The following is a 19,018-nucleotide window of genomic DNA, read 5'->3' on the forward strand; positions in this document are numbered from 1 at the left end:
TAAAGATTTGGGAGCATACATGGGAGTTACTTTGTATCAGCTGGTTCACTGAAAATGCCAGGTGCCTCGATGATGTTCAATATGCACTAATATTGTAGTAATATCAGAAAAGTTCCAAAGGGTTTCCCTCAACCCAAGCCAAACATACAGCTGTGAAAGCAGTGAAAACCACCACCACAGCTCAATGGCATCATACTAAAACAAAACTTTAGATTTTTAGAAAAAGAAAATAAACATTTCCAAGTCTAATGGGGCTGCACGTGTGTGGCACATTAACATTGGAACAAATAACTGACTAAACAAAAGTCAGTATGAGAGCTCAGGCACCCATTTGTAATTCATATTAATGTTCAATGCTACACTGAGCCAAATTAGCTAATGTCATTGTCTGCCCACCATGTCAAAGTGGAAGTCAAACCTTCCCATGCAGCAGCAGAGAAACACAGGGGAAGCACATGACATTGCATCTGATTTTCCTACATCCCACATTTCCATTTATTGTTTCTAATTGAGAGCCTGGAAACATTTACGCAGGAGCTGCTTTGATTAAGTTTGAGACAGGCAAATGTTCAAATGCCCACGTCTGCCTGGCTGTTGTCAGGTCCACACTCCAAAGATATTTTGTCTTTGATATACTGACAATGGCACTCCTGAAAGTACCGCCGCTAGTAGTTACTTACAAGAGATGCATCTCCATACTGGCCAATATCACACCCAATTACGATATCCCCAACCTTCCATCTTCCCGCCTCTCCTGTACAAATTAGTACACACACCGCAGTGTTTCTGGAATACCACCATTTAAGTCAGGAAAACACACCAGAAAGTATGCAGGAAGACCCAACTGATCATTTCAATGATTCCACATACTCTTAAAGATGACTTTAGCAACAAGGGGCCTATTTTTGGAGGTTTACCTACAGAAATAAATGCTGTAAAATGCATGTGCATTTACTTCCCTAGCTTGAACATTAGTCATTTCTGCTTTTAATGCATCCAGTTTTCTAGTTGTGTTTGCAAATTTGGCACATAAATGTTACATTGCATCCCGCAACACCTGAGAATCACACCCAAGGTATTTTGCATTAAAATTATAGTCATGCCAAGTAAAATACACACTAAAACAAAGTAAATAAAGAAAATGGCTCTATCACACAATTAGTGAATCAACAAAGACACTTCTACCCTTATTTTTTCCCCTTGGAGTCTCATTAATGCTTCATTTCCTTCACAGGCTATTTGGAAGAATGAAAGGGTGGCTTTGTAGGGATTTATACTTGTCATTTAGTGCCAGGTAAAGGAAGAAGTTTACAGATATTATCTCCCCTTGCGGCAGGAGAAGGAAGAAGACTTCTGGCTGAATTATACCTGCAGTCTGATCTCCATGCTCTTGATTTGAAATTTAAAAATGAGTGAAAGAGGGTTAAAAGGGACCGCAAGACTGCGTCCTCTCCTCTTCCCTGCTGCTCCCTTCCCTCTCTTCCAACTATAAATACCCACAGTGGTGGTCTTTGTTCAAGACAGATACCAATCTGGATGTAGATGAGAGCCATGAAAACAAACACACAATCCTATGTGCAAGACTGCCCAGTGCATAAGTTGTATTCTGCTCATCCCTGGTACTTCTGACAAGGCTGTTTCTTCTAATGCCAGAATAATTAATACTGAAGAATCATTTGCTATCTATTTGAGTCAAGCAAACTTTTCACAATACTGCAGGTGGCTTCCTAATGTTAGCGTGTTGTTGTGGCATATGTACAACTGAAGCATTTTTAAGAGCATGTAGAGTCATCAGCCTGCCAGTTCACAGCTAAATGCTTTCAGCATGGTTGCGACCCACATGCTACAATTCTGCAGAGCACCGGGCAGATTAGGTGGATTTCAGCTAGCAGCAATTTCCTGACTGTCATCAGCCTTCCAAACACTGGTAAGAACAGTGCATGAAAAACCCAAACTGCCAGCTGCAACGCAAACATTAGAGCAGAAGCCTGGGAGAATCACCCTGTTAAACTGATGAGGAGATTCTTCACTAAAAACGATAAAATAAAAGCCCCACAGTTATATTCAGCTGTTCATGGAAATTAAAAGTGCTCCTAGAAACAGGCCAATTTATTTTACTGATTTAACTAATTGCTTGGATTCAGAGAACTGAAAAAAGGAGTAATTTTTTACATATTCTTTCCCCTTTATTATATTTAACTAACGATGCATTCCGAAAGTGAAGCTTGTTGTTCCTTCACTATTCCAAATAAAGTAGCTTATCTTGTTAGCTCTTCATAGCAAGAAAGACAACAAGCAAATGAAAACCCTAATTAAAGAGGTCAGACACGCCTTCAAATGTACCATGCTCGTCTGTTTCATACTGTTTGTTCACACACTTTTATGCTCTTATATTAAAAATGTTATTTATTTGTTCCCATAATATAAGAACTAGAGGCCACCAAATGAAATTAATGGGCAGCAGGTTTAAAATTAATAAAAGAAAGTTGTTCTTCACACAGTGCACAGTCAATCTGTGGAACTCCTTGCCCAAGGAGGTTGTGAAGGCTAGGACTATAACAGGGTTTAAAAGAGAACTAGATAAATTCATGGAGGTTAAGTCCATTAACGGCTATTAGCCGGGATGGGTAAGGAATGGTGTCCCTAGCCTCTGTTTGTCAGAGGGTGGTGATGGATGGCAGGAGAGAGATCACTTGATCATTACCTGTTAGGTTCACTCCCTCAGGGACACCTGGCATTGGTCACTGTCAGTAGACAGGATACTGTGGTGGATGGACCTTTGGTCTGCCCAGTATGGCCATTCTTATGTTCTTATGTGTCTGCCAAGAGATGCCATTAAACTTGAAGAAAAGTTTAGCAGAACATGATATTTTGTGGGTTAATTTGACTCAAAGTGGTGCCAAAATACCACAGTGGCTGACAGTCTGAGCAAATATTGATAGATTAGATAAAATAATTAGACAGAAATAAGGAAAATTCTCTCCACAGTTTGACATCTCAGCTTCTGGACTAATCACCTGATGTAAGTGGCTGAAGCACTACTTCACACCCAGCATTAGAATATATTGTACAGAACCCATGAAAATATTAAACATGAAACAATCCTGCACTGGCAGGAACTTGGACCAGAAGGACACTAATGCCTTTTCTACAATCTCTAGAAGTTCTGGACCTCTTTAACAATCAGAAGATTAAGTAATTTGGGATCACATGAGCAGCATAATATAGTATAGGCCTTCCACAAGCACCTTCCACTGCTTCTCAAGTACCTGAAATAATGGGTGCAGATTTCTCTCTATTCTCTGACACTTCGGCATGCATTCCCACAATCCTAGTTGCAACTTGCTCAGTTGAGTCAGAGTTCCAGAACATAAAGCTTTTCTCCTGAAAGTTGACCCAGAACTTGCTGGGTATAAAAGCCCAGTGCTGAATCCTTTATGCTGTACCATATGTTTTCCAGCTAATAGTTCCTTTATTTTGGCTTGGTTATAACGTTCTTAGTGACGTGCCAAATCATGACTCTGTGCAATAGCTTTTTCAGCCCTCAAAAGCCTTTTAACTATCTTTCAGACTGTGAAAATGATTCTTGTTATGAAGAATTATGTTTCCAAAATTATGAGGACAATGGCATAGGTTCAACAGGAATAAGAGCTCTCAAAACAGCAGCAAGGATTGTGGGTAATAGGAGCATTAAATTTCTGATATTTTAGGAAAACTTGCACCTTTTTTTGTACGGCATTTCATATTTCTCCATAACAATTAGGCCAAATAAATCAAGGTAAAAATACTGGCTGCAATTTGTTACTCTAAAATAGATTCAACATTTATTTAAATAGATAATGTTTTAGCCCAGAATGACACCAGATACATCATCACACGGCATGTGATGATGTAAAATATGAATGACATGCCAAACACTAAGAATAGTCTGTATGCGAGCTGATCTAAACTGATAAATCACTTGTGAGCCTAATTCAGATTTCTCATTTTACACAGTTCTGAAATCTACTCCTTCACAACTGAAGGGCTTAGGCTGCTTTGCTGCATCATACAAAATGTCTCCAGACTGTCTGGATAAGGTCTTCAGAACTCTGGCACAGCCGAATTAAATGTGCAGAAAGTCTACTGGCTCCCAGAATCCTCTTGTATCTTTGGTACTATGTACAATAAGCAGACACTAATCCCTCATCCAATACCCTCTCTGATAGTCAAGCCAGATGTTTCACTGGATGAACCAAAAAATAATTTATTTCAGAAAGTCCAGGAAACAGGAAAGCGTTCTGAACTTATTCACAATTTCCAGCCTTGTGTATGAAACTTGTATTTTATTAACAGTTACCTAATAAAGGCAAAATAATACTCTAGTTACACAGGTTGTAAATCTAATATATAACTAACCTAGCGGTTTTCAAATGTTTGCTTAACACCGAGACAGTGGAGCCCTTTCCAATCAATCTTTTCTGCTTCCACGTCTTCCCTACAACAACATTATCTCTCACACAAAAAGTAATATTAGGATAGTATTATGCAGGCAAGAGAATAATGAATATACCTAACATGAATATAGCAGCTGCATTGTTACCACTTCTTTTTGTATCTGTGTTGCTTACTTATCCTTAGGTTAAGGACTTTGCTTTTACTTCTATGTATCTTAAAGACTTATATGGACCCCAGTACTGTAGTATCTGGGCACCTCACAATGTCTAATGTATTTATCCTCCCAACACCCCGTTACATAGGGACAGGCTTTTATTCCCATTGCACAGATGGGAAACTAAGGCCATGTCTATACTTACAAGCTTACAGTGGCAAAGGTGTAATGATACAGCTGTAAGATGCCACTGTAAGATCACATTGTAGCCACATTATGCTGACAGGCGAGAGCTCTCCCATTGACATAATAAAACCAACTCAATGAGCAACGATAGCTATGTCGGCAGAAAGCGTCTCCCACTGACAGCACTGTGCACATGAACACTTATGCTGGCAACATTTATGATGCTCAGGTGGATGTTTTTTCACACCCATGTGCAACAAAAGTTTTGCTGACATAAGTGCTAATGTAGACATGGCCTAAGACACAGAGAGATTAAGTGACTTGCTGAAGGTCACACAGAATGGGAATTAAAACCAGGTCTCCAGAGTCCCTCTATCTCCACACTAGATGGCTGCAGACCTTCACTTCTCTAGTCACTCTAAATCAACGTGCACTTTGGTTTGATCCTCTTATGTGTTCAGTGTAATTCCAAAATAGGATCATGGTTGAATTTACACCAAACATCCACCCAAACACATGAAAAGAGCCTGCAGGGATGTGTTTGTTTTTGGTGAGCATTTTTTTAAATCGCAGCTGGTGACCAAATAAGTTTCTGGAAACTCCAAGGGTACTCTGAACTCTGCTTCAACTATTGTAGCAGAAAGCTTCATAGCTTGAAGACTGACAGGAGGATTCACCACTGTAACAAAAACAACTCCATAAACTACCCAGAAGCATGGACAATCAGTGACCGACAGACCATAGACTGAGAGCAACTTTATGTGGCAGAACAAAGTGTCATGGGGAAGAATGGAGGCACTTCAGGGTATAGTCAATGCTCTCTAACAAACGAGATTTATTCTCCTTGATTCAGGGCTCTAATAACTAACTCAAAAGGGAGTTGAGGGAGGGGCCAGAGCTTCCCTTTTTCTGTGTATTCCCTGGATTTTCTTTCAAGAAGAAAAACATCCTTACCACGAAGACTGATTCCAGACATGGCTGGAGAGCAAACTTCTGCTGAACATATGGGCTAGGAGAAACCAGCTACTTAATTTCCTTTTTACAAGACATGCTGGCAATGGAAGGAGCTTGGGGCCTTATGCTGGATAAGCTCTTCTCCCTCTTGGTTTGTACTAAAGAAATCACTGCCAAGACAGGAAGTGCTGTTCTAAGGAGCTGAGTTTGAGTCTGAGCACGAAGAGATTTCTTGTTTGAAAAAAGATTTTTTATTTTTTTAAGAAAAAGTCTGGCGACCTTGTAGTGCATAGGCCACTAGTCACGTTTAAGAGATTGGATTTTGTATAGCATGTGCATATGCTGCTGTAATTAGCATCACTATGTTTATAAACTACTGCACACCTGTTTTCTTCTATTCTACTGTAATTATGGTGGGCAGAGTACCCTGCCTCACCGCTGAGGCCTCGCACCACTCAACTAATTACAGGAGAGTTTGGATTGGGTAAGCTACTATATAAGGGGCATCCACTCGTCAGTTGCTAGAAAAACATTCTTGGCAGCCTTGCAGATAGGCCCTTTCACTCTCCTGGAAGCAGAGAGCACCACAAGCGCAGTCAGCTAAGAAGGAGCAGACAATGTGGGCTCTGGAAGAAAAGGAAAAGAATTCAAACAGTGTTTATTTTTTAATGGGCACAAAGTTGCCTACTTTCATTTCTGCATTAGTATGTCTTCTTCCTTTATCATGGTTTTAACTCTGAAAGCTACAGGACCAGCTGTACCATATGCAGATTTAATCTCAATGTTGGCAAACATTCTTATCAGATAACCTAATCACATTCAATATAAAGATAAGAAAAATTACTCAGCTAAGACAATGCACTGTAGACAAAGCTGCGCCTATTCAGAAAATGGAGCTGAATAATGCCACTGGGCCATTAGGGCTCCAAAAATAATGGACCACTTAAAAAAAAAAGTGAGTGAATTCTCTCTTGTTCCCTCTTATTCTGCTCCATTTGGTAGTGCCATAGGATGGGGACTGCCCTTTAAGGGGAGTTGGCTTCAGCCCCACTTCTGCCTAGTTATCTGCCTCCCAGTTGATGGGCCAGGGCTGGTGTCTGGCTCAGATGACCACGCATCAGATATTAATAGCCTAGGAGTAGGGCTTCCTATAAGAGGAAGCCAGCTCCATCATGGAGGAAGACCAGATGCAAGAAAAGACCTGAGGGGAATCTTTCTAAAGATGCCCAGATTCTGGAGTGGGCATAGCGGAGCTTCCCAGCTCAGAGAGAGCTAGAACCTGATGCACAGAAACAAGGATAAGGAGAAGATACATCATCAGGGAGGTACCTGCAAAGGAGCCAGAAGAGACCCATGGGTAGGGAGTACCAGGGAACCAGCAGTCCCTACCAACCAGATGGAAAGGCCTGACTGCAGTTACCTGCGGAGAATGGCAGGAGCAAAACCTTAAGAGAGAGTTTAGAGCCCATGAGGCGTATAATGGACTAGTGAGTCTCTAGGAGGAGGCCAGGAATTTCTAGTTTTTAATTTAAATACCTTTGTGTAAATAATACAGTTCCTGCAAGGGGATAGCAATTAGAGCACAGCTGTAGTGATTAGTTTGGCTATAGATGGAGGCAAACTGAGGAAGAGGCAGTGTCCAACACTGGGTGAGGGAATACCCTGCTATAGGCAACTTCCCTCCTTTTATCTTCCTTTTGCTGCTTCTGGCCAAAACTATCCCTATCTCCTTGATGAACTACTTTGTGATAGGCCTCACCTATACTTTACCTGAACTGGTCTGGAACAGTTTTAAACCAACTGAGGCTCATTCGGTTTAAACAGAGTTTTGGACGACAAGCCAAAGAATACTCAATCCCCTTACTCGTTCTGGGGCACAGCATGGTTTTGGTTCTGGCTTCCTTCTTGTACCCCAGTGTGCCACCCCAGTCACTGAGGTCAACTTGTAGGCTTGTGTCAATTCTACCTAAACTTGAATGCCTTTGAGCTTGGCAGGGCATTAGCACTGGAGGTGCCTCGACTCTGAAAGTCGCTTCTATCTGTTTGCCTAGAGCACAAGCCGTTGAGCAGTGCTAGTCAAGTACTGTGCCAAATTACATTATTCAGTGAACATCCCCTTTTTTCACTGAATCATTTGCTAACATTTTTGTGGAATTTGACAAGATCCATAGCAGGTTGACTGGCAACAGAATACTCAAATCCACAAGTTACTCAATAAATCCTGGTAACAGTATATATCTTTGGCATTCTACCAGGTGTGTTTAGGACACAGGATAAAGCCCATCTTTTAGTATTCTGCCTCAAGGGCTTAATACAGTATATAGTATATAGTTTAATGCTGATAAGTCTTTCTATATTTGCACTGATTAAAAAGTTACACAGGTTATTTACTAATGTTATTCAGCATCCAGAAAATGCAGTGATGGCAGCATTTGTAAAGTGCATAGTGGTCTCTAATCCATATTAATCTAAATTGTCTTAAAACCATATTTCATATTAACTCAGGTAATGCCTTTCCAAAGCTTTAGACTCCTCTTCCTACTAGGACTTCTTCCCAACACTTTGTCTTTAGTTCATTTTCTTTATGCAGCAAATGACCTTGTATTGCTCCGTCTTTCCTATTGCAAGCTTCAGTGTTTTAAAACAGAACTTAAATAGAACTAGTGGTGTGAGCTGGCTAAAATACAGCAGTATTCAAACAACTGGAGACCGTGAACAGTTTCAATTTTCAAAAAAGAAAATATTAGTTACTGAGATTCTGTTTTCCCCCTTTTGTTTCTGTAGTAATATTTTAGTCCAGGTACCTTGTTGAAAAAATAGTACTTACAGGTCAAAAATATGAACATTTTCTTGATTGGCTGAGGTCCTTCATTATGTAATTGCAAAAAGGAAAACAGAATCTGAATGCTGCTGAGAAAATGGAAGAGGGGGCGGGTGTAGAAAAGCTTTTTTTCCCTAAGTTCTTTATAAAAGCACCACAGAAAAGTGACTTTGAGCCTTGCTGTGTTTTTGGACACCAAGATGAGGCAGGCAATAAGCCTACATAACCACATACAACACAGTTACAGAAAGAATATACTCATTCAATGGCTTTGGAGAAGTAAACAAATAAGTAACCTTCTGGGTACTCATCTATAAAGGAACTTATTAGAGTTGTGTAAACTGTTCCCTCTTCAAGTCTGCAGGATCAATTTCTCATTTACGAAAGATTAGGTTCTTCACACTACTTGACGACTGTGCACAGAAACAAAGCATCACCAGCCACCACTTACTCTATTTCTTTTACATTCAGATTCTCCCCAAACAGTTCATTCAGCCCTACTTACAACGAGGTGAGAGATTTCAAGCCATGGAATGCATCAGGAGCAATGTCAGATATTTGATTCTTGCTGATGTCTCTGTAAAGATACGGGGTGGGGAATGACAGGTTACTTGTAAATAGGAATTTGTTGAAAAAAGTTAGATTTTTTTCAGTGTTATAAGCATTTTATTACTTATTTCATTATTATTGTTATTTGTTTGTATTACCCTAGCAGGTGGGAGCCCCACTCACCATGATCACATTGTGATAGGCATTGTACAAACACAGAACAAGAAGATGCTTCCTGATCCAAAGAGCTTACAACTGCAGTTTAAGATAAGGGACAACAGATGGACACAGACAGATGGGGGAATTCAAGAAAACAATGCAACAATATTGGTCAACATGATAGGCTATGTTATCAGCGCAACAGTACCCTAAGTGTTGTCAAGCTTTTAGCAGGCATCATGGCAAAGGAGAGTTTTAAGGAGGCATTTAACGGTGAGGTGGCTTTGAGGATGTTTATGGAGAACAACTCCCAAGCAGGCGGGGCAGCATGGAAAAAAGCACAAAGATGCTTGTTTGAAAATTTAACAAGTGGGGAACTGAGGCTGGTATCATTAGCTTACCAGAGGCAGGAGTCAGTATTTCCAGACTGAGATGATAGATAGGATAGCAATAGGCCATGAAAGGCTTTAAAAGTGGAGACAAGTAGTTTATGTCTGATGCAGTAGAGAGGGGGACACAGTGGAGGGATACAAAGAGAGGGATGACATGGTCAAAGCAATGGGCTAGGAAAATGAGCTCTACAGTAGCATGCTGAATGGATAGGAGCAGGACAAGACTGTATTTGTCAAGGCTAGAGAAAAAGATGTTGTGGTAATCAAGATGCAAGATAGTGACAGCCAGGACAAAAATTTTAGCTTCATAAACAAAACAAAATGTGTTAGCCGTGTTTAGGGTTTATCATGGGTTAGAGTATATAACCATCCGAAGAAATGCGAGTACTGGGTTAATAGATAAGTCTTTCCTGTGCCAGATCTCTGTTTGGCAGCGGAGTATGCTTGTATGGGGGAATAGATAGCCCTTTCTCTGATTTTAAAGACCAGCATTAGTGCCACTCAGAACTGGTGCTGGGCAGTAATAAATTGTGCCACTGATGTAAGGTTCTTAATGAACACTCTTGCCCGTTGTGGATGAGCAGAGCACATTCTACTGCACCCCTCATCCGAGGGGAACTCTGCTGGGAATTTAAGCCTAGATTATGACCCTATTCTGCCATCAGTATGGTGTAAAGGGACCATAAATCACTACAGAATCTGGTCAAGGCACTAAGTTTCAGTAAGGTCCTCTTCACACTCCCATTACAGCTGCGCTGGGGCATCTTGTCACAACATGCTTTTACTGTTTCAACAGAAGTTTTGAAAATGCTGAAGACCCAGTCCATCCTTTATTACAGGTGGGATATGAACATATTGTGTTGGGTGCCCCAACATGGCAATGATGTCAAATCATCTTCTCTAAAGTACTTAGTACATGCAGAACTTTAAGCATATAAACTGTCTTTCGTTGGAATGGTACCTGCTTACGTCAACACTGACTCTGTTCCATGATTGTTCAGGCTAGTACAATCAGACACAGGTAGTATTTCACATACTGCATTTCCATTGTCACTCCATTTCTGCTAGAAGACATGTTCAGAACAGTGGATGGGCTTATGAAATAAACCTCATTTGAGTAGCAGCATCCTAACATCTCTTTAGGAATCTACAAGGAATAAGGTTTTCTCACAAAGCTCTTAAAGTGATTGATCTAATAATGTTTCCTTCTATAGCGTTTTGCTTCACTTTTGTCCACTGGAGTTTCATTTTTATGGTTTATCTTTAGCTATACTCACTACAGTCAAGTCTGTGGTGAGTATAGCCAAAGAAGAACCCCTTTCATGCCCCTTTGAAATCTGTTTAGGAAATCAGTTAACATTGATTGCACTTTGTGTCTAGACAGTAAGATGCAAATAGCAGCCTTCATAGAAAGAGCCAAATTTCTTGGCACAGAGTTTATACTATGGCATCTATTCAGAAATATTTTTTCAACCCATTACAATGGAGTAGAGCAATGTGATAGATCAGAACCCTAACATCTGAAAGGGGAACCTTAGTTTTAGAATTAAACATCTCAATGCAGCCTGTTTCTGTATATGTCACATTTTGATTGAAACAAAAGATTCTGTCCCTCCTCCCCTTCTCCAATTTAGGATGTTAATCTGGGTATAACTAATGGTGCCTGAACTTGCATAAATAGCATGCTGGGAGATGACATTCACCCACCTCTTGCGGATGTGGTATGATCAGCATTAGAAGTTAATTAGACACATTATTTCCTTTCCATTAGAGCCAAGGCTCCAGTGCTGTTGCTTAGATAGCGAGGCTGAATCTCCTCCTGCCTTGATTGAGGCACAAGGATTCAATTAAGATTTTGCTTTTCTTTTTTTTCCCCTTTCTATGGCCTGCTGCTTTGTGGTAGGTTCACTCCACTCTAGTGCTTCATTTACACCAGGAAAGAGCGGATACATGCTTTCCTAACCTTTCATTACTAAGTCAGTTTAGGTCACAGAGCACAAACTTCCATAGTTTTGGATATCACTAGAATCCTGAGTGAACTGCAGCTCTTTAGCTGGGAATTTAATAGACTGATCAGGATTCCATCCAGGCAGAGAATTCATTAACCATCTCAAAGTCTCATCTCCTTATGCCCATGACAACACAGAAGTGATTTCCTTTTTGAAAAGTCTGGTAAACACACTCTTTGAGCAGTGGTGGGCAACCTGCAACCTGTGGGCCACACGTGGCCTGTCAGGGTAATCTGCTGGTGGGCTGCGAGACAGTGTTTATATTGACCGTCTGCAGGCACAGCCGCCCACAGCTCCCAGTGGCCACGGTTTGCTGCTCCTGGCCCATGGAAGCTGCGGGAAGCAGCGCGGGCTGTAAGGACGTGCTGGCTGCCGCTTCCCGCAGCTTCCATTGGCCAGGAACGGCAAACTGGAGCCGCCTGCCGCCCTCCCGCCTGCTAGTGGATTACCCTGACGGGCCACGTGGGTTGCCCACCACTGCTCTTGAGGGTGACTGCACACAGCTGCTGTGTAGGAGTACAAATTGCTTCTTTCTCTGCAGCAGGGAACAAGGCATAGCTTGTGCTTCTTGGATAGCATATGAAGATGATTTAAGTTTCTTTACTGCCCTCTGTAAGAGCTTTTGAGACAAACTACTGAATAATATTTAGAGCTGGTTGAAAAATGAAAAACAAACCCACAATTCATAAAATAATTTGAGGAACAGTCATATTGCAACATTAGTTGGATGGTTGTGAAACTTTGTGACCTGTTTATTGCTAAGATGAAAGGTGTTAACGTTAAATATCAGAAAGAAGTGCAGTTATAGTGTTATAGCCACACCTTTCTGGGGGTTGGAGTCCTCAGTCTTGTGCCCAAAATGCACCTGAGAAGCACAAGTAAAATAGTAGGAGATGGCTTGGTGATGTTTCTATAAATTTTCAAATCCGTAGTCTATGCAATCATATATTTGTCTACTAGAAGGGTGAAATCTTCCTTCTGAGCTAGATCAATTGAGTTGCAGTAGTTAACCATGTGTGGAGGCATGAATAAGTGTAGTGAGGTCTATGACAGATGAAAGGTTGCAACCAAGAGAAGATGGGATAAGTTCTCTTGGACACTGCTGCTTCCTGAACATCCAGTGCCAGTGAAGCATCCACTCTAAATAGTGAGTTTTAACTAAAAGCAAGCGTAACTTCTCAATCCAGGGAACAGCTATAACTTCTTCCCTCTCCTCAGAATGTTGCCCTCACCCCACCTCTGTCTTATTTAGATGGAGCCTCAGTTAACCAGCTCTAACTCAAGGTCTAAGCTCAGCCACACACTGGGAAATAAAAACTTCACCATCTTTTAGGAAACTGAGCTAAGTACCATCAAAATATTGAAAAAAACATCCTAACATCCCCACACGTAGACTGAAAGGATAGAACCTTCTGGTACTAAACAGCATTGACATAATATCACCCTTTGATTGCTTTCACAGAAAAAATGGAGGGACTTTTGTTCTCCTTGGTATACTCCTGTTAGGGCCCACAGACATGTTATTAATCCCGCTGATATGAAAGGCTCCTGCCATTTCTAAAGAATCAGCATGAACAAGTGCGCTTTTCCCCATATCAGAAGGTCATCAGCCAATGAAGCCAGCACAGTCTCCAGGTCATACCATAACTAGGTCTAACAGCAGAGAGAAAGGAGCTAAGAAAATCTGAAGACTTCTGATTAGATGCCAGAGCTGTCTAATTATCTTCTCAACGCTATCTCCCAAAATATTAAGATTAGAGACATGAATGGTGAGCCTTTTAGTATTAAGAGTGAGTTTGACCACAATTCAGGCTTGCATTAATAATACTAGCATCTTGCAGTCCCAAAGGGAGATGGCAATAACCACCAATAGTAATGGAACAAATAGATCTCCACTAGATTTCACAAACCCTGATGAGCACTGGTCCAGATTACAGATCCTCACTGTCCCATAACAATTCTGAACCTCACTAAGGAGACAGAGAAATGTCACGTTTATCCTGCCACACACTGACAAGGACATCTCTTGATCTCCATAGAAGCCATCTCTTCAGTGTCAATGAAGTGTGTGAAGTACTTGGGGATTTCCTCGCTAAAAGTGGATAAATAATGTAAAATTAACATCTGGCATAATGGTTTACTGTTTCACTATCATGGCAGGAATAGTAATAAGGCTGTGTAGAATCAGAACTGCAATAAAGGCTGTCTTTCCCATATCTGTATATACATTTTTAAATTGAAAAGACCTATTTTTAATAAGAACATAAGAATGGCCATACTGGGTCAGACCAAAGGTCCATCCACGCCAGTATCCTGTCTACTGACAGTGACCAATGCCAGGTGTCCCAGAGGGAGTGAACCTAACAGGGAATGATCAAGTGATCTCTCTCCTGCCATCCAGCTACACCTTCTGACAAACAAAAGCTAGGGACACCATTCCTTTTCCATCCTGGCTAATAGCCATGAATGGACTTAACCTCCATGAATTTATCAAGTTCTCTTTTAAACCCTGCTTTAGTCCTAGCCTTCACAACCTCCTCGGGCAAGGAGTTCCACAGGCTGACTGTGCGCTGTGTGAAGAAGAACTTCCTTTTATTTATTTAAACCTGCTGCCCATTAATTTCATTTGGTGGCCCCTAGTTCTTATGTTATGGGAACAAGTAAATAACTTTTCCTTATTGACTTTCTCCACACCACTCATGATTTTATATACCTCAGTCACATCCCCCCTTAGTCTCCTCTCTTCCAAGCTGAAAAGTCCTAGTGTCATTAATCTCTCCTCATATGGGACCCATTCCAAACTCCTAATCATTTTAGTTGCCCTTCTCTGAGCCCTTTCTAATGCCAGTATATCTTTTTTGAGATGAGGAGACCACATCTGTACGCAGTATTCAAGATGTGGGTGCACCATGGATTTATATAAGGACAATAAGACATTTTCAGTCTTATTCTCTATCCCCTTTTTAATGATTCCTAACATCCTGTTTGCTTTTTTGACTGCCGCTGCACATTGCATGGACGTCTTCAGAGAACTATCCAAGGAGTCCAAGATCTCTTTCCTGATTAGTTGTAGCTAAATTAGCCCCCATCATATTGTATGTATAGTTGGGGTTATTTTTTCCAATGTGCATTACTTTACATTTATCCACATTAAATTTCATTTGCCATTTTGTTGCCCAATCATTTAGTTTTGTGAGATCTTTCTGAAGTTCTTCACAGTCTGCTTTAGTCGTAACTATCTTGAGCAGTTTAGTATCATCTGCAAACTTTGACACCTCACTGTTTACCCCTTTCTTTAGATCATTTATGAATAAGTTGAATAGGATTGGTCCTAGGACTGACCCGTGGGGAACACTAGTTACCCCTCTCCATTCTGAAAATTTACCATTTATTCGTACCCTTTGTTCCCTGTTTTTTAACTGGTTCTCAATCCATGAAAGGATTTTCCCTCTTATCCCATGACCTTTGGGACCTTGTCAAAGGCTTTCTGGAAAGCTAAGTACACATGTCCACATGTTTGTTGACCCTTTCAAAGAACTCTAATAGATTAGTAAGACATGATTTCCCTTTACAGAAACCATGTTGACTTTTGCCCAACAATTTACGTTCTTCTATGTGTCCAAAAATTTTATTCTTTACTGTTGTTTCAACTAATTTGCCTGGTACTGACGTTAGACTTACTGGTCTGTAATTGTCAGGATCACCTCTAGACCCCTTTTTAAATATTGGCGATACATTAGCTATCTTCCAGTCATTGGGTACAGAAGCAGATATAAAGGACAGGTTACAAACCATAGTTAATAGTTCCACAATTTCACATTTGAGTTCTTTCAGAACTTTTGGGTGAATGCCATCTGGTCCCGGTGACTTGTTACTGTTTAGTTTATCAATTAATTCCAAAACCTCCTCTAGTGACACTTCAGTCTGTGACAATTCCTTAGATTTGTCACCTACAAAGGACGTCTCAGGTTTGGGAGTCTCCCTAACATGCTCAGTCGTGAAGACTGAAGCAAAGAATTCATTTAGTTTCTTCGGAATGACTTTACCGTCTTTAAGTGCTCCTTTTGTATCTCGATTATCCAGGGGCCCCACTGGTTGTTTAGCAGGCTTCCTGCTTCTGATGTACTAAAAAAACATTTTGTTATTACCTTTTGAGATTTTGGCTAGCTGTTTTTCAAACTCCTTTTTGGCGTTTCTTATTAAATTTTTACAATTAATTTGGCAGTGTTTACACTCCTTTTTATTTACCTCACTAAGATTTTACTTCCACTTTTTAAAAGATGCCTTTTTATCTCCCATTGCTTCTTTTACATGGCTCTTTTTTAGTTCTTTTACTGTGTTTTTTAATTTGGGGTATACATTTAAATTGGGCCTCTATTATGGTGTCTTTGAAAAGTGCCCATGCAACTTGCAGGGATTACATTCTAGTCACTGTACCTTTTAATTTCTGTTTAACTAACCTCCTCATTTTTGCATAGTTCCCCTTTCTGAAATTAAATGTCACAGTGTTGTGCTGTTGTGGTGTTGTTCCCACCACAGGAATGTTAAATGTTATTATATTATGGTCACTATTTCCTAGTGGTCCAGTTATAGTTACCTCTTGGATCAGATCCTGTGCTCCACTCAGGACTAAATAATACTACTTAACAGTATTTTCAAGAATAGTCTTTTATTCTTTTAGATTTATACAGGTGACTGAAAAAAAATAGCCTACTATATTTGTTTTGAAAGGACATACAATATATTGTTACAAAAGTTCAAACCCCTCTTGTAAGAACCATCTCTCCTGCCTAATCAGTGGCAACTGAATTAAAGTGATGCAAATAGATAGGGTGACCAGATTTCCCTATGCTGAATATGAGACACCTGGTAAAATAACTCATATTCAAGCGAGTTCAGTGGCAATCACCTAGAACCATGCACTACAAACACTTAAATGAACATCAGGTTAACTGAGCCCCTGTTAAAAAGAAATACTACGTAGTTGGATTCTTTTTATTTACCTTATCTTTACGGCTTCAGGGTTCACACTGGGAGGGGTCAGACACACACTCCGCACACACACGGGGAGAGGTGACACACCCACACTCCCGTACACGTCTCTCACACGGGGGGTGACCAACCGACCCAACCCTCCTTGCCCGGCGCTCTCCATCCTTCATGCCTGTCTGGGCCCCCAGGAAGACCCACCTCTCTTAGTACCTGGCTCCCCATCTTCCTGAGGCAACATATGGGGAGGGGGCATGCAGGGTCATATGCCCCCCTCCAGATTTCTGCCAGGCTCACACCAGAATGTGGCCAGCAGCAGCCTTTCGGCACTGTGCAGGAGGCAAGGGTCAGGAGCTGCTTCCAGCCACAGGGGAAAGTGGGGGATGGATGATATGGCCTGTGTCTTTGCAGAGCTCATCTCTTCCCCCCTAACCTCCTGTCACTGTGACTGGAAGCAGCTTGTCTCTTCCTACCCGCAAAGTGTCGAAAGGCAGCTAACACCTCCAGGCTGCTGCTGGCCACTGATATAACCCAGCCACTTCCCATCCCCCAGCTACAGCGTGGGCAGGAAGGGGCTAAGGCCTAAGGATGCATTGTGCACCAGAGCCCAGGAAAGCTGACTGCAGGGGCTTCAGCGAACCTGGTCAGAGAGGTAGCTCAGCAGGGGAGGGTGCCTAGGGGATGGAGCAGCCCCACGCTCCCTGGGGGCAGGAACCAGGGCAGCGGGGGGCAGATGAAGAGGGTGCTAAGCCTTGCCTGGGGGGCTGCTGTGGAGCCTGCAGTGTTCAGGGCATGAACAGGATGGAAATCACTCCCTCCCCCGCACCCCGGCCACTCCAGAGCTCAGCTGAGGGGCAGAGAGGCTTCCCCGTGCCAGCGCTGTGTGGGGCTCTGGCACACACAGGGCTCAGCTCCTCCTGGTCAGTGCCCAGGCCAGAGGGTCTTGGGCTTTCCCAGGGCGCCGGCCCAGCCAGAGTTAATAGGGGAATGAAGGAACCTGCTGGCCAGGCTGTTGGTGAGCTGAGGGGCTGGTTCTCTGCCCAGCGCTGGGAATAGGACGTACCCCGCTGGGGGAGATATGGAGGAGCAGTGGGGCTGTGTGTGGGGTGTGTGAAGGGGCAAAGCAGGGAGGGGACAGTGGGAGGGGGAGCACGTAAAGGGCTGATGGGTGGGCAGTGGAGGCGACACATAACCCGCCTCAACCTGACACCTGCCCGCACTCACCAGCCACTACAGCTCGCAGCGCACAGCCAGTGCTGGCTGGAAACAGGACGGCGAGTGGGGCCCTGCTGGTCAAGAGCCAGTACGCAGCAGGGGGCTGCGCTGATAGACCAGCAGGAGGAACAGCCAGCCCCATGCGCTGCAGCTTTGCCCCACCACCAGCCTTGCACACTTATCCCCATCCTCAGCTACTGGACCCCCCCACTCACTGCTGGTGGGCAGGCGGCTGGCAAGCAGGGATCCGGCCAGCAGCAGGACCTGCCAGTACTGATGTGGGGGAGACAAAAAATTTGCCCATTTTTAAGAAAAAGTTGGGACACCTGCAGGAGGGCTTAAAAACAGGACTGTCCCTTTAAAAACGGGACATCTGCTTACCCTACAAATAGACATCTGAATGCAGAAGAGAAAATAATTATAACTCAAAATCTTCTCTGTGGAAAGGAATTCAATGTTTAGAAAGAAATAAAGGGGACATCAATTAATTACTTCATATGCTACACAATAGAGAAGTGAATCTGCATGTTATTAAGGATTTCATGCACTGTTAAGCATCCTGGGCCAATTCCATGCTGCTTTATACTTTGAAAAAGAGTTTATCTATACAATCCTCAGTAGTTTCAACATTTGAAAACAAAGAAGATAAAATTCAAAATAGTACAAGCTACAAGTATAATCTTCCATGTTAGTCTTAGTTTTAAACTTACATTCTCTTAAGTTTCTTGTACTGGGAAAAAGCTCCAGGAGGAACTGTTTTGATGGAATTCTGTTCCAAGCGTCTAAAAACAAACAGAGTAATATAAACATTAAATATAAGATTGTAACGCAGGAATAACATTAAATGTTATAACGTCTTTTTGTACAAATATATAAAACTATATTTGAAACAGATTTTCTTTTGAAAGCCAATAAAATTCAGCAAATGGCTTTTTTAGGAAACAAATTCATCTTCCTGACTAACCAAATTTCTACCAAAAAAAAGGAAAACCCAATTACAGAGCATTTCACAGTAAGATGGTAAATTTTGTTCTGTGGGAGCTAAGCTTACTTTGTCCTTTCTCAAGATAGACACATTGCAAATCACCATCAGCATCTTCAGGGCCAACTAAATTAATAAAAGATTTCCGATGTATATTGTAATATTTCTCAC

The 19,018-nt window shown here is 41.8% G+C and overlaps 1 protein-coding gene across 7 annotated transcripts in view; it reads right to left on the bottom strand.

The window, feature by feature from the left end:
* The window catches only part of SLIT3 (slit guidance ligand 3), a 781,907-nt gene that overhangs the window by 215,921 nt on the left and 546,968 nt on the right, over positions 1-19,018 (bottom strand). For 6 of the 7 annotated variants that reach the window (XM_039485326.1, XM_039485332.1, XM_039485331.1 and 3 more), the window contains 2 exons: positions 18,576-18,647; positions 9,058-9,129 (listed from right to left, as the gene is read on the bottom strand). In XM_039485326.1, coding sequence (XP_039341260.1) covers positions 9,058-9,129; positions 18,576-18,647 — 144 coding nt within the window. The remainder of the gene's footprint in view (positions 1-9,057; positions 9,130-18,575; positions 18,648-19,018) is intronic. The other variant, XM_039485327.1, reaches the window with a different exon arrangement.

This window comes from Mauremys reevesii, linkage group 8 (genome assembly GCF_016161935.1).
Source record: "Mauremys reevesii isolate NIE-2019 linkage group 8, ASM1616193v1, whole genome shotgun sequence".
Classification (NCBI taxonomy): domain Eukaryota; kingdom Metazoa; phylum Chordata; order Testudines; family Geoemydidae; genus Mauremys; species Mauremys reevesii.